The sequence below is a fragment of the Bacillus rossius genome, chromosome 7 (assembly GCF_032445375.1).
Source record: "Bacillus rossius redtenbacheri isolate Brsri chromosome 7, Brsri_v3, whole genome shotgun sequence".
Classification (NCBI taxonomy): Eukaryota; Metazoa; Arthropoda; class Insecta; order Phasmatodea; family Bacillidae; genus Bacillus; species Bacillus rossius.
Window position 1 is genome coordinate 34169335 of NC_086335.1, and position 25085 is coordinate 34194419.

The window sequence follows — 25085 nt, forward strand, 5'->3', positions numbered from 1 at the left end:
CTTAACCAAATAATTATTTAATGTCAAGGCTGTTATAAGCGAATAAGTGCCTTGAAAAGCTATTAGAATTATTTCGATACTAAACTATCTAGGCGTTCATAAAAATAAATAATTTGTTTATAGTAACCAATTTTTCACAATATATTTTCAAGAAATATAAAATTTTACCTGATCAAATTGATCGATATATTTAGCACAAATGTAACTATTTACAGACAGCACCAAAGCCACTGAAAAGTCACAAGAATGTATGCAAGAAGTGAGCGATTCGTCCTTTCACGAAAGGCTGCATCCGCGATTCTGTAAGGATTCTTCCAACTATTCGTAAGATAAACAAAAATGGCTGGTATATTTTATGATGGCACATTTCAAGCACCTTTTAAACCAATAGTTTCAAAAGGTTTTAGCTGCTGCAATCCTATGAGATATGACAAATCACCACGCCTCACTTATCACTTATCGACTTATCGCTGACGAGGTGGAATGATACCCTAATATATATAATTTCTTAACAAGAAAAACCTGTGTTTACAAACAGAACATAGTAAAATTGTTACATTAAATATTTTTTTTATAACTTTCATGTTTACAGAGATAATGTGTAAAAAAAAAAGAAATATACCTACTGCTAGCAAAACAACATAATAAAATCACTAAATGTCACCCCTTTCAGTTCTGAATGACATTGTGCAAACATTTATCTTTAAGATATGAAACAAAGGACTAGATAGTTAAATATTTTTTTTTATGTTTAAAAAATTCACAGATTCTCAAATCATTTTACCCCTAAACCTCCCCCCCCCCCCAAAAAAAAAAAAGATTAACACACGCACCCTGGGAGTGGAGGAAGGAGGGGTTACACCCTTAGTTTGGGAATCACTGTTTTAGGTTAAACGGCCCTTTAGTCCAGTTATACAATGACACGGAAACGGAGACGGATCATGCAAACGGAAACGGATCTCACGCAACAGAGTTTCTACAACAGCACGCGGACAGAGAGGGACCCGTACGGATTAGCTTGGCAGAGCAGAGCTCTTCCAGTTACGTTGCTCCGTGTGCGACCAATAGAAGCCGAGTATTTAGCTGCGACGGTAGACATGATTGTTCATGTTCTAAATGCGTTAAAAAATTGTTTCAAGTATATAGTGTTCTATTTTGACTTTGTAGTTTATTATTTTGTTATAAATGTAAATTCTGCCTGTGGTATTAGGGTCTTAAAGCATAATGTATATTTTTAATTAATTAATATTTCGTAACTATGAAATGCAATCTCATTGGTTGCCATTTTCACGTTTCCGCGCATTGTGGAAGCAGCAGAGACGCGATAGCGATAGCGTCTCCATCTCCGTGCCATTGTAGAGATGGTCCTTGCGGAGAGACTGGGAAGCAGCGGGCCTGGCGCAGGTGTACGAGATGTTCGTGGCGGGCTGGCAGTTCCACGTGCTGTCGCCGGTGTTCACGTGCCACTGGGGGCTGCAGAACAAGAAGGGCCGGCCGTCGTGGCGCGAGCGCCAGAACAGCATGAACCGCCGCCACTTCGAGGTGTTCAAGGCCGAGGTGTTCGCGCGCTACCGCAAGGACCCGCTCAAGATGGTGTCGTCCAAGACGCGGTAGTCGCGGCGGTCGCCGCCGCGGAGCGCTCGGGTCGCGCCTCGAGACAGTAAACGTAGCAGCGCATACATTCAACAAACACAAACCAAGTCCTCGGGCACATGGTTAGCATAGGATTATTTGATCAAATCATAAAGTAATGATATAATACAGACCGAGTATGCGCAAGAGACAAATGTTTGTCTCTTTTTACAAAAAACGTCGCTAAGGAATGTGTGTACCAATTTACTTTTTTTTATTTAATGATAAAATAACAAACAATTGCATGTGTTCTTATGTGCGCTAATAAGAAGTTATCCTTTTTTGATTAATTACATTAAACTATGTTTTAGTTAATAGTTACAAAATTATCCCAATTGTAACATAACATTTCTAACAAAAAATATCTTACATTTAAATGGATATATATTTTATTCATACTATCTAATAAATTAAATTAAATCATTCATACTATCTAATAAGTACTACTGTCAAAATTAGTTGTCGTGTAGATTGATACGTTAATTTGTTTACAAATAATACAATCGGTTCAAACTGTAGACTGCGAAGAAGTTGTTAGACACTGAAAATATTAAAATTAACCAGTAATGCAATATAAAATATTAACTACGTTGATACCTCATCGGCATACTACCGGCTGCGTCCACAATGACTCACGATACAGGTTATTTGCAGCTTGAACGCGCGGTCGAATTCCATATTTAGTTTATTGTTAAAATCCATTAACATCTTTTGTGAAAAATATGCGTTCATATTTTTAGTAAACATGTGTACCATTAGTGTGAATTCAAAATCTGAGTATTTTTGAAAACTGTTAAAGCCAACAACTGCAAATAATTCTACTGTATATTAGTCTCTGTTACTTTTGTTTTGACTGAACAATTTATTAGGAACGATCTTGAAATATTTGAATTGTCTTGAAGGAAAGCAAAAAAAAAAAAAGTAATTTAAAATTATGTGGCGAGAAATGAAGAGAAGCAGTAACGCTACCCCTTAAAATAATTTAAACCAATTTACAATGAAGTCCAGACTTACTCAAATAGTTTTTTTCCCTTAAAGTATTTATTTTTTATTGAGTAAAATAAATTTTCATATACATTTACTTGCACGAGTGCCTATTTTAAGTTTTGGATGTAATTAATTTTCCTTTCAACTTGCTGTTATTTGATCGGGGAAATACATTTTTGGAATTTTTGCGAAAATTGTTCAATTAATTTAAATGTATGATAATTTTCACAACAGTGTCTTATGTATTATTACAGAGAACTGTAAGCTGGAGTTTATAAACAACGCAACTTAAGGACACAACAAGTAACTAACGGAAGAAAATAACGAAAGTCGCAAGACGACATCAAACCTACAATTTGAAATTGTAAAAAGTAGAAATCCAATATCTTCTCTAGTCTTCTTTTGATAATTCATGTTTATAATGAAGCATGTGAAACTAGATTTAAAATCGTTACTTGCTATTACTGTGCGAAAGGTAAAGAAGAGAAAACGTGATGCATATAATACAAAGAACATCGTATCATTCTATAAACATAACCTCTGTGACTATTTTTCGGAATACGTCACTTCAAATATAGTAGGAGTAAACGCAAGTCAAAAACGCAAGAATTTTAAGTTTTGCCAATGCTCACACTGTGTGTTTGCTTTCTTGCACAATTTATATAAAAGTTATTAAAAATCCGGTAACTTATTTTTCTTAGTTTCGCGCTTCAAGTGTTTTTGCATTTATTGCGTAATTTATAAACTTGGTCTTAGAGTACAAATAAATTCACGCAGTTAATAATGGCAAATTAATTTTTAACGTGCTTTCAAGTACACGCGCACTCACGAAGCACCGTCTACCAAAAAATCTGGACCACTCTGCTTCCCGAGTCGGAGAACTCATCAACATGCCTGCTTCGTTTCCTCCCTGGTAGTTTTATAAATTATCTAGAAAATGGGGAGGAAAAGCAGCATTTCTGAGCTCATTTCGGGAAGCATAGTAGTACAGACGTGCAACAGTAAGCATTTAATTAGTGCGCACACATGGGGGAGTGGAATCTTTGCTTCGTTCATGCACAAGCAATGGAAGTATGCGCTGCTGCATTTACTGTCTTGTGGAGTAAGTGGTAAGAGGTCACGTGCTATCAGTGCAGAACTAATTCAGTTTGCGAATATACCTACCAAAAACACTCATCATGAAATACTTAGTGAGAATTTCTTAGGTTACGAAATGTATTTTCTGAGTTTAAAGGAAAAACTTGCATTTTTGGCCTCACTGGAAATTTGGTTGCGCCAATTAAAAATTTTATTTCTAAAATTTTTCGCAACAAAGCTTATATCTGTTCGTTGAAATATCAAAAGTTAATAAATGCAAAGTTTATAATTCTGACAGTTCTATTGACAATTCGTTAGCCGACATCGTACACATGCGCAGATCCAAAAATCAATCTACCCACATGCATTTTATGATTTGAAAAATCTAAACTTAACAGTTAGCATAATTTCACGTAGAGGACAGAATCCGCAATCTTGGAGTATTATTGCGTTTCTGCCATTTAAAGTTTTAAAGTTGTTTGTCATTTGTGATTTGATAAGGCACAGTGAAAATCTTAGGACGTGTTCGATTAGTGAAACTCTTAAACATTTTGCTACTATTATCAGCTTCGATGTTGTCTGAACGTATGAGAAGTAAAGGTGAACCAAGGCGCCCGTGGTCGTTGAGATGGTAACATTGGCATCCAGGTAAAAACGTGTCAAAGTGTAGGAGCTAACTGTCGTTTTGCTGAGCCTTTCTTAAAAAACTTTTAGTAACAACTTGTTTAGTAGAACTTCTTTTAAAAGGAATTAAATATGGTTATATTATAAATTTATTAAAAATCATGTTTGAAAACACAAAACATTTTTATAAAAATAATTTAGGATACAACCCCTTTAAGGGCTAGCCCTCGAACAATCCATTCCCATATCTTCACCCCTCATCCATCTCTATGGCTCTATGGTAGGATTAAGAGGTATCGCAACTCACCTAGTACTGAAAAAGAAAACCTTTTAAATACGTAACGATTATTTTTTTATGTTATTAAAATCTCTGCTCGAGCTAAAGGAATTCCTAAACAATGATAAACACACATTTTAAACCTAAGAAATCCTCAGTTCTATACAATGATTGATGAATTCATATGGTATTACGTATATGTGTTGTAGTCTTCGAACTAAACGCGTAATTCGAGATGATTGTTTCCTTTAATATAATTTTACTTAGCTATACGACTAGTAAACATATATAATTTGTGAAATTTTCGAGGAAATGTGTTAGTTTGATCGTATGCTGTTGTTGAATAATTGTCGAGTCACAGTAAGCGAGTTATAACTGAAGTCGTACCTGTCAGTAACGTCAGTATTAATTTGTGTTACTTTAGGGGCTTCTATATGGTGTGTTTTATGTGTATATCAAGAAGTAAGGTGCAGTTATTTTAAAACAAACATGCAATTAAAAAGTCTTTTAATGGGAACACTGTAGCACCAAAACATGACATGTTAAAATAAAGCATAAACTTATTTAAAGACAAGTGTTCATTTTATTTCAATTAAAACTATTTCCTTCTTCTTTGTGAAGATACATCCTGTAAAATTATAACAGGTATTGGAAAGAAGATGTACAGAATAAATATATATTAGTTTAAACATTATTTATGTAGTATTTTCGTGAATTTAAACCAAATTAATACAGGAAGTAATGCTTGAAATGTTTATAAAACTTAGGTGGCAAATATTTTACTCACGTAGGTATTTATTGATTTAATTATATTTCAATTAATGGCTGCATAATCTTAAAAGCGAAAGTGGCACACATTTTTCGTATACCATCATAATTCTATCTTTACCTTTTCTTAACAGTAAATATTTTCCCTGCGCTGAATTGTGTATAATTAAAAAAAAATCATATATGTAACCGATTTGGATACATAGTATTCATTCACGAACAAATATAAGGTGATTAAAAGAACCCCGTGTTAATTACATCGACACATGAGTTTTTCTTAAAAAGAGCATATTTTGTGTATGACACGCAAAAAGTGTGGTAAATAAGCGTACAAAAATATTAATGTGAAAGTTTGGATGCTTGGCTGTTTGGCAGTTTGTTACTCAACCACTTCTTTAATAGTTTACGAATTTGGATAGCATTTAAACGCAACTAGCTCATATCCTGAATTAACACATAGTCTACATATGATTATGAAATTTCATCTTAAGTAGAGAAAATGGGGTTTATTGTTTCTAACATAAAATAAAAATCACAAAATGTATACATACACTGGTTATTCATTTCACTATGTCCGCAAAGCCGAACTCGCGAACACTTGAAGTTACGTTGTTGATGATCCAAAGGCAAGAACAAACACAGTGATTTGCATATGATTACAAGCTAAAATACGGTAACGTTTTATGCTACTAAGATACTTAATACGTATTCTAGTAATTCCAGCGTCTTTCCAGAACTATAATAGATAAACCAAAGCAGCATGCCCACTTTCATGCATCTGAAATTTTTATAGAATACTATACAGATAATGTATCTACTCAAAAACTGTAGGTAACTAGCGTACTATTAAATTTTTTTTAAATACATTTTTTAATAAACCACATTTTTAAAACTGAATAAAAATGTAAAATAATTTCTCCTAGCCTCATACAGATTTATAGCCCCATACATATTGTCCTCAAAATTTGTGATTGTGAATTTTTAATACCTATGAAAATATTTGTAACAATTAAAACGAAAAATGTTGGGCGCATGCAATAGGCTATATAATTGACGCATGGTAATTTCACTAAGTCACATTTTTATTGTACTGCGAATTATATGAACGCTTGTGTGAGTTTTCCTACACTCCCTACTATTATTTCTATAAAGAAAATTTTATATCAACGAATCTATTAAAGTGGAAGTTAAGTAACTCAACATGAATGACTCAATTATGTCTTTACAATTGAACCTATTTTATGAATTCGTGGAATATATGCATTGGACTAACACATACCACATACGTAATTTTTATTTTTAAACTATTAAAAAAACTGTAGTTTCTTATGTAATAGCCATTTACAAAGATAACTTAAGGCGACACGAGACAAAATGGCGAGCGTGTGGAGAGCGAGTATTATTTTATGTATGTATATAGATATGTATACAATTGCATATTTTTAATTCATTAAACATGTTGTTTGCGTTATTCCTTTGTTTAAATGTTGTAATAAAAAGTCAAATCTAAAATATCTTATATGTATTTTCTATATATATATATATATATATATATATATATATATATATATATATAGGTTTAAACTGCAGGTATAAGTTATTTTCACACACACACACACCTATATATATATATATACACACACACACATATATATACACATACACGGAACTGAGTGAATCGTAGCGCTTTGCAATGAAACGTAAATATAACCCGCCAATGGCGGGTCCCACAGCTAGTTCATACTAAGCCAACAACTATATTTACAATCAACTGTTTAAATATGATGAACGATTTTCACCGACTAAGTGGCAATTTCTAGTGAAATGAACTGAAATATTTGTCATGTTAATTGAATATCTTGTTTGGAAACGAATTAACATTTTAATTGAATGTAATGTTGATAATGGTAGCTTACCAAACTAACATTTACCGGTTGAAATAATTCACTCCCTTCGTTCGTTCCTAGAAGGTTTCCTTTACCTTCGGCGGAAACAGAGTTTTGAATTTATAATATTCTCTAGCCACGATAAATTGATACTTTCTACAACTTCATTTCCAACGTCGTAAACACAACTATCGATCGTTAGTGAAGCTAATATTAATAGTGTAACTTCATTTTTATCACAGTCTTCTTACAGTATACTATCCATGAACAGTAATGTTGAGTCTTTATTTGAAATTTGGTCTTGAGTCTCACCAAGGATAACTTTTACTTCAACTTCAACTTACATCGTCCTAACAAAGTAAGATGTTTTAGAAATTTTTAGGCATATTTATTTTATATTTATAAGTGTACGTGTTAGTTTTGTGCACACGCTTGGTGCTTGGGTGTAAGTTTAAAAAAGTTACACATGCAGTTTAATTTTGAAAGTCAGAAATCAGTTAAACGGAAGTTTGTGATAAACCAAAGTTATCTTTTGTTACTGTTCAACAGAAGAAGCAAGTCGTATGATTTACATTCGAAGTAGGTTACAGACAGGTAATCAAACATTTACATAAGAACTTAATATTAGTATTAGTAATCCCAATTGTGAAAAGCACCAACTTATATTATAAAAGTTAATTCAAGATATCTGTTTTGAAATTTCACCCGTTATGGTGAACAGGTGTATTATTTTATAAACACCAACTAAATGTTTTTGTTGTATTTGGAAGTATAAATTGGAATGATGAGATTTTAAAGTATAGGTATTAGTTGAAGAAATTGTGTTTTTAATAATTTAATATTTGCATTTTGACCATCGGCGTTTTGTGAGGTTAGAACTTGGTTGCCGGTGTCGATTCCATCAGAATTCTTTGCTACATTACATTAATTATTGTGCGTTATGAGGTCAATGATTTTTAAAAACTTTTTACCACATTTACTACAGGAAGTATGAGGTACCCATTGCAGTATAAGCTAATAATATTAACTATTAAGTAAGAAATAAATAATCATAACTAACAGTGAACCGCTAAAACCAATTCACGGCAAGGACAGCTGAGCTAGTTAAAGCTGCTACTAACTGCTACACACGTACCAACATATGCTAAGCAAAAAAAAAAACAAACAACATATGTTGGATGCTGAGCATAAAGACAGTATTTACGATGCACATTCTGTCTTTTTGTTAAGCTTTTGTAGATACTGCTTTCTGGCTTTGTATTAAATTAAAATTATGTACATGCTGTCATTGATACCCATTGTATCTCAATAATGGATGTAGATATGCCTTTTTAACATGAATTGTTTGAATCCTCGACCCCAAAAACATAAAGATACATCAAAAACTAAAATTTGAAAATTTTGCAACTACTGCCTTTGCAACTACTGCCTTAGTAAGGCAGTATTTTTGTAGGAATATTTAAGTCAATATTTACCCTCTTATAAGAATTCCATTAAAAATCCACAAAGATTTGATGCAAATGATATATCCGGAATTTTTTATGAATAAGCACTACTATAAAATGACGGTTAGGGAAAATATACAAGCAGTTTGAGTGAGAATTGGCTATTATTTCAAGTTGGTAACAGAAAAGTGTACTATTTACATTAAAAAATTTTCCATAAAAATACAGATTTACTGTACGATCTTTTCATGCACACATGAAAATGAATATCTTAATTAACTACTTGAAAGAAGTAAAAATTTTCCTGTCAATCGTTGTAAACTGTTCTTTTCGAAAAAGCTAATAACAAATCAATTGTTTTTCTAGAAAACCAGTTTCATTCATTTAGCTGTTGATTTCTCCTGATTTCCAGTACATAGAACTACTAAGTACCCACGTTCCCAACGCCATAAGTAAGTTCTCTTGTCAAGAGTAGCTTATTAACTAAACAATGAATGCTCATTTAGAAGTTTTTAAAAAGTGTCAAAACATACGCAGCTTCAGCTCTCGTCCATACAAACGCTTTCACTATCAGAATTTTTACCTGTTCAGTCCACAGACATCCAGGGGCTATAAGGTTGCGAGTCTCATAAAAACTTGGGACTCCATAAATCAAGCTTGCAGTTCTTTATTAAAGACATACAAATTGAGCTCTGAAGCTAAAAATATATATTTTAAGAAGAAGTTTGATAATATGGAAACTGGTTAGAAAAATGTATAAAACCAAAATATTTGCTAATAGTATAACTAATTGGGGTGGAATTATTAGAATTAAAACTATTGGAAATATTATTAAGAATTTAAAACATAGTTTTTAAAATTTTTGTTTGCTCACCTGTATGTTTTTTGGTTCTTAATTTGTAAACTTTTTAAAGGCATAATTTGAAATCTACTGAATGGATTTTGATAAAACGTTTTTGTTAGTAAGGTCTTTGGCTAACTTAAACACTATATATATATATATATATATATATATATATATATATATATATATATATATATATATATAAAAATTAAAAATTCCACCTATGAGTAATTGAAAAAAAGGGTAATTAAGCTTTTGAAATCACTAATCCCATCTCAGAAGCTAATTAAAGCTTAAGAAAAAAAATTGGGTATCAATGATAAAAATACCAAAAACACGAACCCAATCTTTAGAATTTTGCGAAATCCCACCCCTAAGGGTTGTAAAAGGGGTAGTTTTGGTCTTAAAAAGAAAATTGCATACTTAATTTTCTAAAATAACTACAGGGCAGAAACTCAGAATGAAGAATATAAATTTCAAGTAACGTCTTGTATTTTTTTTTTCCAACTCCGAAATTCGACTGTTAAGGGATCGTCCATTAATCACGTGAGGCTCGAAAAGGGGGGGGGGGAGTCGGGAAAAATCACGAAATATCACGTGTATTTATTTTTTCGCGCGATTTCTACTAAACCGAAAAGCGACGCGTGACCTTGACTCGCCGTAGCCAGGCAACAATATCCCCGCCCGCCGCAAAACGAACCACCCGGCTCGGCTTGCCAGTCGCCAGTAAGACTGTGATTTTGGCGCCGAATACATGCGTAAATCACATATAAGCCTTTCCTTTATTATTTTTATGCCAGTGAGAATAAACCTGCATCCTGTATGTGTGTCTGGACATTTTTATCACTGTGCTTAATTTTCCAGAATTAAATTAGATTATACCTATATTTAAAGATAATATTCTGAAATGTTTAAAAATATTTTGTACCAAAAAAATACACGTGATTTATTGGGGGGGGGGGGGGTAAGTCTAAAACCTCACCACAAATCACAAGAGGGGAGGGGGGGTAAAATATTTGCTAAAAAAAATCACGTGATTAATGGACGACCCCTAAGGGGAAAAAAGAGCTAACTTTGTTTTATATAAAAAGAAATCATACCTCCAAAGCCAATCATGTGGGAGGTATGATAACTTATATCGTATTTAATACTTTACCTTGCATGATTTTAAATTTTCTCAAGATTCGACTTCAAAGGGAGGTGAAAAAGGGTAGGTAAGTTTTACAGTAGAAAAAATTCTCCAAAGAAAACTAAGTAAGATATAGGTAAGACACTGAGTATAAATGACGTACATAAAAAATAAAGTAGCGTGTTATAACATTTTTTTAAATCGGCCCCAAAGAGGGTGGAAAGTGGTTAAGCTAATTTTTATAGTAATAAACCATATCTTCGAACAAATCCAGCTGTAGGTTAGAAACTGATTCTAAATAATTTAAATTATGAGTTACGTAATGGTTTTAACAATTTTTCCAAAACTATTCCTCAAATGGAAATAAAAAATAGCTTCGGTTTTATTAAATAAATCAAATCTCTGAAGCAAATCAAGCTAGTAGTAAGAAACTGGTAATGAATAATTTAGATAATAAATTTCGTAGTGTGTTTTATAAATATTCAAATTTTGGCTACAAATAGGATGAAAATGATGTAAATAAAGTTTTACACAAATATTATATATCGCAATATACAAACGGTAGGTAAGATTTATATTAATTATCCATATTAATATATTATATATCCGAAAAAAATGAAGCAGGTTATAAGAACAGAGCAAGAATAACCTACATAATATTATTAATAAAGTTTTTACATTTGTTTTTATATTTTACTGCAAAGGAAATGAAAAGGCAGAACTTTTTATTATAAAATCATACCAACAAAATAACAAAATGGGAGGTTCAGTATTCTTATAAATGTACTATATCCACCAACTTTACTTTATCACTTTTCGAATTTTTCCCCTTAAGTATTAGAAAGGGTGTGGATACAAATTTATTACAAAAAATATTAACTTATTTTATAAAAGTTAATTCAAGTTATATGTTTTGAAATTTCACCTCTTAAGGCCATATTACCTGCCAGAAAGTCTATTATATGCAAGGCTACAATGTTCTAGGCGCGACTGTACTGTCCCTAATGTATTCCCTCTCCCCATCCCCTAAATCTTTACAAACACACACCCTTCCCAAGCCTACCTGAAGTGATTCCCGGAACTGAGCTAAAAGCTGCAAAGCGAAGACAGAGGAAATAGGACCCGTTATAACATATTTGATAAAGAGTTGTTAGCCTTGCATTGACGATTCCATTGCAAATTTCAACTGAATGACCACATCGCGCAGGGCACCTACCTTATATATCGACCATCAAATTACCACTGTACAAAATTCAAATGATCAACATTAAAAATATAGGTTATTTTCTAATCCTGAATGAAATTTTTTAAAAAGGTAAAATAGCACATCTTTATGACGAAGCGAATCATGGTCACAAGAAAGAGAAATACAGAAAAAATAAGATGTAGGTACTTTAGAGTTCTCCAGTCCAACAAGTATATTTTATTCTTATTCATTCTCGAACTCACGGCAAATTTTCACATAAACTGTTCAGATATGAAATAAATATTGTGCAGGGTAACTCAATCATGGAACTAAAGAAAAAATGGCAAAAAATCACAATAAAATGTAACCCTGGATACCGTGTTGCAGCAAAGATGAACAAGCATAAAGAAATTGACATTTAAAAAATACTAACAATGTTTGCGGTAAACTGCCTGAGATGTCCTACTTTTCAGAAAAGATTTATTATTCTGAAAATGATTATAAAATCTGGGGGGAGGGGGGGAGGTCCTTCTGTAATAAAAGCTTGATCGCGATACAAAGAGATGCGAAGGAAAGAGGTCTAATTTTTAACACGCTTTTATTAACTTCATACGTATGTATGTTAGTATGTAACGGATACTTTGAACATGATTTTGACCCCCTTAAAAACGTCGGATTAACTCGAAATTTGGCATAGGGCTACTTATCAAGGACCTATGACAATTCAATATTTTAAACAGTTAGAACAGTTATACTTTACTAGGATAATCAGGATTAGCGATTTTCTCTTTCCTAAACTGGTAGTGTCTTTGCGCCAAGACCAAGAAGGGAAACTACCAGGCGCGCCGATCACCTATTTCTCAGAAAGTTACCGACTTTGAATAAGATGAAATTTTCGGAGAGGGAACCTGAGAACCGGCTATCTCATCCAAGGGAGGCAGCAGGCGCCCAAATTGCTAATTTCTCGGATAAGTTACCGACTTAGAAAAAACATCAATGACTTCCCGATTTTATTGAAAATCATTGATTTTCATAGTAGGATATTGCAAATATTGTGTATTATAGTTTTTCAACACACTATATCGAATATATATTTTAAAAGCAACCAATATCCAGTCAAACTCACTTTGATAGTAAGTTGATGTAATAAAAAAATCCAACTAAAAAATGGAAAATAAATAATAGTTCAAAGAAACTAAAAAACACGCTTTTATAGAAAATCCAACTTGAAATATAAAAAAATTTAATAAATTTGAATTAAGAAAATTGTAATTTATTTTAATAAATATAAATTAAGAATAGTGTAAATAAGAAAAAAAGGTAATTTATTGTAAAAAAAAAAGGGTGGGGTGCTTTTAAAGATATCAAAATGATAATCCGTCTATTCATGTATGTCCATAAAATATTTATAACTATTGACACCATGCACCTCACGCTTTTTTTTACAATGTAATACATCTTTTTATTATTTATACTATTCTTAATTTATATTTATTAAAAAAAATACACATTTCTTAATTCAAATGTATTAAAATTTATTTTCTTTTTTTAGTTGGATTTTCTATAAAGCGTGTTTTTTAGTTTCTTTAAACTATTATTTTAACATAATCCACGTATAACTTTAACATACTGCATTTTTATTGCCAGTCCAGAAAACTGATTAAATGTGACGGCGATTTAGAAAAAAAATTGAAACATAAGTTTCCTTGTAAAACTGTATATTTAAGCATTTAATCATAAAAATTTCCAGATAGATATTTTTACAAAAAAAACTTGATTTTTTAGGGGATTAAACATATATTTATATTACTGTGAGCCAAAATAACATAAAAGCTCATTGATAAATTGTTTTCATACGAATAAATATTTTATGGCAAACAGTATAAAATACACGTTTCGGTACATATAAGATTCTTAAGTTTTTTAATATTTCAGGATGCGCAAGATTTTCAATTTGTGAGAACCCACAAACTCAAAGTAATGGATACACAGTACATTATATCTTTATTGGGAACAATATGCCGAAACAATTTTTTTTTGTAGACAAGCATACTTTCGTACACTTCACACTTATTTTTGAGATTTACATTTCGCGAAACCGCATAACAGTTCTTTTCTAGTATCATATTTATTTTGAATCATTGCAACATGAATTATATGCATTCTATTGAAGTGTGTTCAAATGTAAAATGTTTAGCTTGTACTATTACAAAAATAATCTTTAGCAAATAGATTCCAAACACGTTTTTGAAAAGCACACAATATTTTTTAGTGTTCGTGCATTAAAATTTATACACTTTGGAATACTTTCCAGCTTAAATGGTATGTCATCGTAAGCAAACTGTAAAGATTCCTTACAAATTTCGCAAGTAATTTTATGATATTTTATTTATATGTACCTAAATAACTAAAATTCCAACACTTACAAAAACTTTTTTCTGAAAATTCAGCAAAAAATTTAGTTAATTTTAATGATTACTACCTGCTCAAAACGTTTTAGTGTGCAAATGTTTAGGTGCTCGTAGACTACTCTCATTTATTTCATAAAATGTCCGCTGTCTACGATTCTGTTTCCTGATCATGTATGGGCCCACGAAGGAACGTTTTCAACAAATAGATCTGGAAGTCTTTACTCATAAAATATGGACAATTTATCGTTGTCTTCCTTTCTGTCGTTGAAAGACGCACGAGATTCACTTTTCGAAGAAGACGTATTGCCACTGCTTGTTAGCCGTTCAACTCCAGACATGTTTTGTATTTCTTCCCTATTGTTTCTGCAAAAAAAAGTGTTTTTTTTTACATAAAATGTTCTATGTGAGACGTAGGAGTGTTTCTATACAATATACTTTAAAGTTAGCAGCACAGGTACATGAAATCAGGTCAACTAACTACACCGAATAGGATAAACAAATAATGGTAGGCTGGTAATATTAATGACATTATTATGCCACAATGAATAAGGTATACATGTGAAATAATGACTTAAAAATGTGTTTGAAATATTAGTATGCTATCTATATACGTGTTACTTTTGAGAAAAAAATTATTAGGTTGTGAAAATTTGTGTGTTGAAGTTTTTTGGAGTTGCGTTGAAAAAAACCACTTGGTAATATGACTTAACACTTAGAAAGTATTCACAGCACAAACTTGATGCTATAGTATTTTTATACTTCTAAATACAGTCTGTTATATTATTAATAATTTTATTCACGCTATGATTGAATTAAAAAAATAATTTTAAAATTACTAACTTACATTTTCTGCTTAAAAGCTATTAAAAAGACGACCTATAAATGTTTGTTTATAACTCTCAGATAGAAAGATAATTTCGAGATTATTGTTATGTACCTACAACTAACCCGATTTTGGAGTGACATCAACAGAATAACAGCTACAATCACAGATGGTAGTACATCAATAATATAAAGTGTTTCAACTCGTTTTCAAAATACTGTATAATACACTGCATAATACACCCACTGTAAGCATAGGCGTAGCTAAAACATTGTAGAAAAGCTGGCTAAATATTTTTAAGTACATGACTCAAGGAAAAAGCTGAATACGGCGGGGGAGGGGGGAAGACGGATGTATATGCAGTCCGACACCCACCTGCCCAGCGAATTTCGTTGACAGGTCTCAGGAAAGTTTGTGGCCTCGAGATCTAACACGCACAGGTTTGCTAAATACATTTAGATATTTATTTAAGTTAAAACACTTCAATCTATTTAAAAAGTCTGAGAATTTGTTTTGTCAGTACAATAGGGGAATAGCGTCACACACAATATACAGAAAATAATGAAAGAAACAATTGGAAATTCGTTAATTGTATGTTAGAGTCCCAGAAACAAAAATAAAATTTTCCGCGAAGTGTAGCTATGTTGTTAGCAGAAGTTAAATTAAGTTGTTTCAGCTGACGTTAATTACTAGGGTTTATAAGCTGCATTGCTTATGGGAGGGGCGTACTTTATAAACTTAAACCTATGTCGACAAGAAAACTAAGTCTGGCCGGTATTTGAACCCGCTACCTCTTGCACTATAAGCGATTACACAATGATAGCCAGCTTCAAAACTGTTATAAAATTGCATTTATTAAATATAAAACTCAACATGTATAATTGCAATAAACAACAAAGTAAAACCAACTGTAAGTTTGTTAAATCCATATGGGGAAGCTCCAAGTTTGAAGCAATACAGTGCAATACTCATATTTTTAAAAAATATGCATTTAATTTTACTTTTTTTAAAATCCAATTCGCATCATGGAAGACATTAACTTTATCATAGTATTTCAAATTCTTATTTCGAAAAAACTCAAGGACATAATACAGAAATGTATTACATCAACTATTAAACTTTATTATTTCACGTAAAATTAAATAGGTATTATTCTATTTAGATTAAACTCAGATCATTGTCAATATTACTTTTTTTTCTTTTCCTTCACATCTCGTTCGCAGCTTTCGCGTGTTTGTTTCGTTCCGTGGACGAGAAGCCCGAGGTTTGCCCGAAATTTGTCTACCCACTAATATTTTTATATTAAAAAAACTCGACAAGAAAATTTAATACATAAAATAAATTTATAAATTTATTGCATTTATTTATACAAACTTCACTTTACTTCCTCCTACTAGAAATGCTCACTCTGTCCCTTGAACCTTGACAAGTGTAATTTTGTGTGACTAATCTTCAAGGTCAAAAAGTGAGGGGGTGGGGAAAGAATTCCGTGTGGCCTGACGGCAGGGGGTACCAGTGGGGTGCGTTCAACACAGGCACAACTACTGTACAGTCCAAAAGAAGAGTGTTGTAGGCAACTGACATATAACAAAAACAGTGTTGCAAAACTGGATGTTTTTTGGGAGCTACAAATTACTAAGAAATTCGAAACAGATTTTATTTCACAGATTAAGTCTCAAACTATCGATTAACAAAATCTGAAAATTTTCCGTCGAGAGATAAATGGTGATTTTTACCCCAATATTTGCGCTTATTCAAGCATCCTTTAAGACTACAACACACATTCGGCAACTTGCTTTATTGCTTTCATAATATGTTATTTTGTTGTGCAGATGGTACAGATCACATCAAATACAATTTAGTAGGGAAAAAATGGATAGTTAATTAAAAAAACGGTACACCAAAACCCTAAATTATCAACTTAGAAGTGAAATATATTGAAAATTATGGTTCTTAAACAAAAAACGACTACAGTTTTAAAGTATCCATGCACAACTCTTTTACATATAAAAATAAAAAAATCTGTGAAATATGGCCTTAAGGTGTAACAGGAGCGAGTATTATTTTATAAAGAAAAAATGTTATCCACTAAATCAGTATATCGTGCATTTATTGATATATATTTAATTAAATTAATATTTGTATATTTAATATATATTTATAAATATTGGGGATAACATACATTAGGTATTAAAACAGGTTGAGTTTGGTTTTACTGGTTAGGATAACACCACAGTTAATAAAAATTATTAGGTTTGATGTTCGCATAGGCATCTATGTGGCCAAAGAGGAGAGGGGTAAAATTTTGTGACTTGTTTTATTAGCAGATACAAGGAATGACTACTAATCTACTAACACATAATAAAATATATATTTGATGCTATACATTTAATATAAAATACGATTGTTTCAAATAAATTAAAATAATGTAGGTATCTGTAAAGAGGTGAAGCAGGGAAATCTTGAATTTTAATTATTCTATACCTACGTTATAACCATTTCAAATAAAAGTTTTATATATAAACGATGGCATAATCGAAACTAAAATTAAATATGAGTTTTATTTCATACATTTCAGAATAGGCTCTCCCTTAAAATGAAAAGAATGTAAGAATGATTTCATAAATTTAAAACATAACTCTAAAAACTTTAAAACTGGAGTTATATGATTAAGTAAGCAGATTATATATAAAAAGTTAAAACATTGAAAATTTTAACCTTAAATGATTTTGTTACAAATGAAATCGTAAATACGCTTGATATTTTATTTTGTGTTTTTCTTTAGTTAACAGTTTGGAATTATTCACAAACTTGTATTATTATGGTACAATTTCAGTAGTATGCTGAAGTTGCTACAAGCGAAGCCACGATTGTTAGTTAGTTATTCTACACTGGTTTGGTGGTCGTGTCCCTTGGTTCGTTCGGAGCATGTGCAGGTGAGGTCCCGACAAGAACGGCTTATGTTCAGTAATGTCGGTTAGTGTGTACTGGAGTGTGAGTAGAGACCTTAAGGCCATATTTCACAGATTTTTTATTTTTCCATGTAAAAGAGTTGTGCATGGACACTTTAAAATTGTAGTTGTTTTTTGTTTAAGAAGCATAATTTTCACAGTTTTTCACTTCAAATTTGATAATTCAGGGCTTTTGTGTACTATTTTCTTGATTAACTATCAACCTTTTCCCTAAAGAATTGTATTTGATGTGATCTGTACAAAACGCCCAACAAAATAGCTTATTATGAAAGCGATAAACTAATTGCCGAATGTTTGCTGTAATCATTAGAGTCGCTTGAATTAGCCATTATTATTTCGATAAAAACCACCATTAATCTCTCAATGGAAAAATTTCTGATTTTGTGAATTGCTAGTTTAAAACTTAATCTGTAAAATAAAACCAGTTTTGATTTTTTAAGTAATTTGCAACACCCAAAAAATATCCATTTTTGCAACACTGTTTTTTGTTATATGTCAGTTGCTTACAACACTCTTCTCTTGGACTGTTGTGCCTGTGTTGTACGCACCCCACTGGCACCCCCTGCAGTTAGACCGCGCGGAATTGTCCCCCCTCCCCCCTCGGGCAGCAGTAGGTTTCTGCCTGACCTTGAACATTAGTCACACAAAATAAACACTTGTCAAAGTTCAAAGGACAGAGTGAGCATTAGTAGGAAGAAGTAATTTGAAGTGACTTTTGTGGAGATGAATGCCATTTTTATTTTATGTATGAAATTTTCTCTTCGAGGGTTTTTTCATATCAAAGTATTAATAGATAAACAAATTCCGGGCGAACCCCGGGCTTCTAGTCCATGGAAACGAAACAAACACGCGAAAGCTGCGAACGAGATATGGAGAAAAAAAAGAAAAGTAAGCAAAAATTGATAATGAGGAAGAGGGGTAAGCAAAAATATATTATTAAGCTGATTTTAATCGAAATAGAATAATACCTATTTAATTTTACGTCAAACAATACAGTTTAATATTTGATGTAATACATTTCTATTTTATGTCCTTGAGTTTTGTCGAAGAAATAATTTGAAATACTATGTTAAAGTTAATGTCTTTCCCAATTGGATTTTAAAATGAAAAATTAAACGCATATTATTTCAATTTGAGTATTGCACTGTGTTGCTTCCAACTTAGAGCTGAGAGCTTATTTCCCCATACGGCTTTAACAAACTCTCAGTTGGTTTTACTTTGTTGTTTATTGAAGTTATGTATTTAGAGTTTTATATTTAATAATTGCAATTTTATAATCGTTTTGAATTGACTATCATTGTGTAATCGGTAGAACGCCAGCTTATAATGCAAGAGGTAGCGGGTTAGAATACTAGCCAGATTTAGTTTTCTTGTGGAAATATTAATAAGTAAGCCCCTCCCATAAGCAATGCAGCTAGATAATGTAAACGTCAGCTGAAAGAACTTGATATAACTTCTGCTAACAACATGGCTATAAATGGTAGTACACATCGCGGGAAATTTTCTTTCTGTTTCTTGGATTCTAACATAAAAATAACGAATTTGGAATTTTTTATTTTATTATTTTCTGTTTATTGTGTGTGACGCTACTTTCCTATTTGTACTGAAAAAAACAAATTTGGAGACTTTTAAAATAGATTGAAGTGTTTTAACTGAAATAAAAATCGAAATGTAAGTATTTAGCAAACCTGTGCGTGTTGAATCTCGAGGCCACAAACTTTCCTGAGACCTGTCAACGAAATTCACTAGGTAGGTGGATATTGGACCCCACATACATATGTCTTCCCCTCTCATTCAGTTTTTTTTTATTTCCATGAGTCATGTACTTAAAAATGTATAGCCAGATTTTATAACACTTTTTTAGCCACGCCAATGCTTACAGTGGGTGTATGTATTAGTCTTCAACCATCTAATCTGTGTCATAAGTAGCTAATTGTCCAGTCCAATCGAAAAAGCACCAGATCGGTACAGTATTTTGAAAACGTTGTTGAAACAATTTGCATTATTGTTGTACTACCATCTGTTACTGTAGCTGTTATTCTGTTGACGATGTCACCTCAAAATCGGGTTAGTTGTAGGTACATACCATGCATCTCGAAATTATTTTTCTAGCTGAGAGTTACAAACAAGCACTTGTATGTCGTCTTTTTAATAGATTTTAAGCAGTAAATGTAAATTAGTAATTTTAAAATTATTTTTTCACTAAATCATAGCATGAATAAAATTATTATTCATATAACAGACTATTTAGAAGTATAAAAATACCATGCATGAAGTTCGTGCTGTGAATAATTTCTTAGTGTCAAGCCATATTACCAAATGCTTTTTTCAAAACGTCTCCAAAAAAAACGCACAAATTTTCACAACCTAATAATATTTTCTTCTAAAAGTAACACGTTTAAGACAGCCTTAAATTGAATACTAATGTTTCAAACACATTTTTAAAGTCTTTTTTTTTGTGTATCTTATTCAGTGTGGCATAATATCACTAATATTACCCGCATACCATTATTTGTTTATTCCATTCGGTGCTTTTTGTTGACATGAATTCACGTACCTGTGCTGTTAACTGTAAAGTATATTGTATAGATAAACTTCTATGTCACACATAGAACATTTTATGCAAAAAACCTATTTTTTTTCCTCGCAGGTACAATGTGGAAGAAATAAAAAACATTTCTGTAATTGAACGGTTGTCAAGCAGTGGCAATACGTCTTCTTCGGAAAGCAAATCTCGTGCGTCGCTATACCAAAGAAAGAAAGTCAACGGTGATTTGTCAATATCTGATGAGGAAAGTCTTCCAGATCTATTAGTTTAAAACGTTTCTTAGTGTGCCCCTACATTAGCAGGAAACAGAATCGTAGACGAAGAACCTCTTATGAAAGAAATGAGAGTAGTCGACGAGCACCCAAACATTTGCACACTAGAACGTTTTGAGCAGGTAGTAAACATTTCAATTAACTAATTTTTTTTGCTGAATTTGCAGAAAAAGGTTTTTGTAAGTGTTGTAACCTTAGTTGTTTAGGCACCTATCAAGAAACTGCTTACGATGACATACAATTTAAGCTGGAAAGTATTCCAAAGATTATAAATTTTAATGCTGGTACACTGAAAAAGATTGTGTTCTTTTCAAAAACGTGTTTAGAATCTAGTTACTAAGGATTGTTTTTGTAATAGTACAAGCTAAACATTTTACATTTGAACACACTTCAATAGAATGCATATAATTCATGTTGCAATGATTCAAAATAAACATGATACTAGAAAAGAACTGTTAAGCGGTTTAGCAAAATGGAAATCTCAAAAATAAGTATGAAGTGCACGAAAGTTTGCTTGTCTACAAAAAAAATGTTTTGGCATCTAGTTCCCAATAAATATATAATGTACTGTGTACCCATTACTTTGAGTTTGTGTTCTCTCACAAGTTGAAAATCTTGCGCATCCTGAAATATTAAAAAAACTTAAGAATCTTATATGTACTGAAACGTGTATTTTATACTGTTTGCCATAAAATATTTATTCGCGTGAAAACAATATAACAAAGGGTTTTTATGTTATTTTTGGCTCGCAGTAACATCAAAATATTTTAACCATCAAAAAAAAAAAAAAAATCAAGGGAGCCTTTTTTTTGGTTGTAAATATACCTATCTGAAAATTTTCATGATTAAATGCTTAAATATATACTCTTACAAGCAAGCTTATGTTTCCTTTTTTTTTCTAAATCACCGTCGCATTTAATCAGTTTTCTGGGCTGGCAATAAAAATGCGGTATGTTAAAGTTATTGATGGACTACGTTACTTCTACACTCTCGTTTTCTCGCTGTCAAGCTTTTGATATGATTTTTCCCCTTAATGCTTCTCCAAAAACAGCTTTTAAATATATTTTCAGATTAACAAATATTTTTGAAAAGTAGGACAACTAAAGCAGTTTACTGCAAAAAAAATATTCTTAGTATTTTTTAAATGTCAATTTCTTTATGCTTGTTCATCTTTGCTGAAACACGGTATTCAGGGTGACATTTGATTGTGTTAATTGTTTTGCCTTTTTTTTCCTTTAGGTCCATGATGGAGTTAGGCTGCACAATATTTATTTCATATCTTAACAAGTTTTTGTGAAAATTTGCCACGAGTTCGTGAGTGAACAATAATACAGTAGAACTCTAAGCACATCTTATTTTTGCTGTATTTCTCTTTCTTGTGCCCACGATTCGCTTCGGCATAAAGAAGTGCTATTTTACCTTTTTAAAAAATTTAATTCAAAATTAGGAAATAACCCACATTTTAATTTTGATTTTTTGAATTTCGTACTGTGGTAATTTTATGACCAATATATAAGGCGGCTCCTGCGCAATATCGTAATTCAATTTAAATTTGCAGTGGAATCGTCAATGCAAGGCTAACGACTCTTTAGCAAATATGTGATAATGGTCCTATTTTCTCTGTCTTCGCTTTGCAGCTTTCAGCTCAGTTCCGGGAATCACTTCAGGTAGGCTCGGAAAGGGTATGTGTTGGTTTAAGAAGGAAGGGGGGGAGGAGGAAGAGGGAAGGCATTAGGAACAGCACAGTCGCGCCTTGTACTAGACTTTATGGCAGGTAATATGGCCTTAAGGCTCGGTCTCACACGCCATGTAGATTTTTTTTTTTTTTTTTTTTTTTTAGTTCTCCATAATGTCTGTGTTTTTAAGGGCAGTTTCTGAAAGTTGACCTCGATACCTCTCTTGCAATCGTTGTTATGCCACAAATAATTTCCGCAGATATAATGCGTGCAAAATAATAATAGGTGAATTTAAATCACACTTAGTATGACATTCATTTGAACCAGCCTGAAGAATGCCGGATTAGTGACTGAACGGGAGGATCCAGAGAAAACCCACAGGCGACGGCACCACGTTTACCACTTGAGAAAAATCCAAGCTAGACCCCGCCGGGGTGCGAAGCGAATGATCTCACCATCTTACTTTTTTTTAAAATGATGAACGGCACACTGGCAAGTTTGACAGTCACCAGTGTGCCAATCATCTCTCCCCCCCCCCCCTAAATGTTGTATTTTTTTCTATATAACCCCGAGTTGTTGTTTTTGTTAGTGTTATTGTTTGGAGTTGCTTGAATTCTGTGTTATAGCCGCGTCGAAGGCGAAATTATCACGGAGCAATTACCTACTGAGTGGGGAGTAGCTGATGATGGCAACTGCAACGTCGACCAAAACGTCTGTGTTATCTTCGCCTTGGACGCGGCTACAACCCAGAGAAGCCAAGCAACTCCGGACGATGGCCGCGGAAGTCTGCGATCTTTTAAGTTGTTGTGGTTTGTAATCGTTGGTGTATGGGTAAGCGCCACGGATACGTTTTGGACACTGCAAATTACATCCATGTCTCAACCGGGATTTGAACCCAGAGCCCCCGCACTGAAACCTGCTGCTTTGCCGACTACGCTTCGTAGGTTGACCCCACGAAACCACGGATATATGTTAAAACTGTGTGTTTGACAGAACTACAAACGGTATCGAGTTAAATGTTTTTTTTAGAAATGATGGAAAACGGGGAAAAAATATTAACAAGGCGTGTGGAACCGAGAAGAGACGTTTCCAATGGACCGGGGGGGGGGGGGGGGGGGCAGGGCTTTAAGCGGACACCTCAAGGAATGACGGACACCCACCCCAACCGCCCCTCCCCGCACCCCTTCCCGGACCGCCCGGTAAATAATCCACCGAGCTCTAAAACGCCCGAGTGGGGCTAATTGCTTTCCCTCGGCCCGGCGTGTGGCCGCTCTAATCCCGTCAAACTCTGCCTGCGCGACGCTCTCAATGCCAGTTTAATTACAATGGATAATTAAATTCTGCCGCTTGGTCGGGAAGGGGAGCGGGTTCGGTGGGCCGAGGGAGGGAAAAAATGAAAAGGGGTTGTATTGAAGGGGACGGGGGACGGAAAGTAATTTCGACGTCCACACGTCCGAAAACGTGAAAAGGGAGGGGGGTAGATGATTCAGTCACAAGAGGTTGGGAGAGGGAAACATCAGAAATACAGCTCTCTAGTGCAGATTCCGCGAGTGTGTGTACAAAATGGAGGGGGAGAGAAGGAAAAAAAAGAAAGGGAGGGGGCAGCGGTCCATGTCAAGCTCTTTTTGACGTGCCAGTTTTGCAACAGTATTTATTTGAAATGCTGCGATGTCCATTTTCGTGTCGGTTGCAGAGACTCTGGACCGACAGGTTGGAAGGTATATATAATAGGCCGCTCGAGTCGTTCGTTCATTTTCGACCTACCTTGTTTCCTAATTCGTCAGCCGTGGGGACGTGACAGGAGCCGCCAGGAGAGGGAGGAAACAATAACATAAAAAAAGGGTTCAATTGCAAAGCCGGAGGTGGATGAATACGTGTCATTGTCACAAGCGCGGCGGGTGCAGTCGTAAAAACTGACGAATAATTTCGACCTCTCGTGTCGGATGTGAAATCACCGCACTGCTGCTTGCAAATGTTACTACTACATGCCAGGGGTGAAAAAAAAAAATCCTCTGAATTTCTGTTAATAACGGATGTAAAAATATGTCACATCTGCAAATAGAGAGCGAGTTGGGGCTGAAGCACCGTGAAACGTTCACTTTTAACCACTAAAAATAAACCCGAGAATTGTAAAAATTGCGGTGTAGCACGCACATTGACGTCCGTAAAAAAGGCATAATTGCTACATTTATATTTTATTAAGAGGTAACAATATTTTTAAATGTTTCAATCCGAGATGTTACCTACACACTGATTCGAGCTACAGTTGTTTTGTATTATATTAAAATTTAAGTATGGTTTCCTTATAAGGAAGTCTGTTCATGTTCTAAGTAATTTCCATATGAACTATTTATAAAATAAAACTTAAACATGTCAGTAATTCCCAATTTAAATCTGTGACTGTACAGACATAAATTTGTTTATAGTTACCGTTTGATTATATTCTTAAAATTTAATGAAGTTATGACGTACCTGCATTTTGATGGAAACGATGATAAAATAAGATTCCCTCCAGGCCGCCATCCATA

General features: G+C 33.2%; 1 protein-coding gene across 1 annotated transcript in view; it reads left to right on the forward strand.

Moving 5' to 3' along the window:
• LOC134534438 (beta-1,4-glucuronyltransferase 1-like) overlaps positions 1-5166 on the forward strand; it is a 32271-nt gene extending 27105 nt beyond the window's left edge. The window contains exon 6 of the mRNA XM_063372905.1: positions 1405-5166. Within this exon, the coding sequence (XP_063228975.1) occupies positions 1405-1614 (210 nt within the window). The 3' untranslated portion in view covers positions 1615-5166. The remainder of the gene's footprint in view (positions 1-1404) is intronic.
• Positions 5167-25085: the final 19919 nt, after the last annotated feature.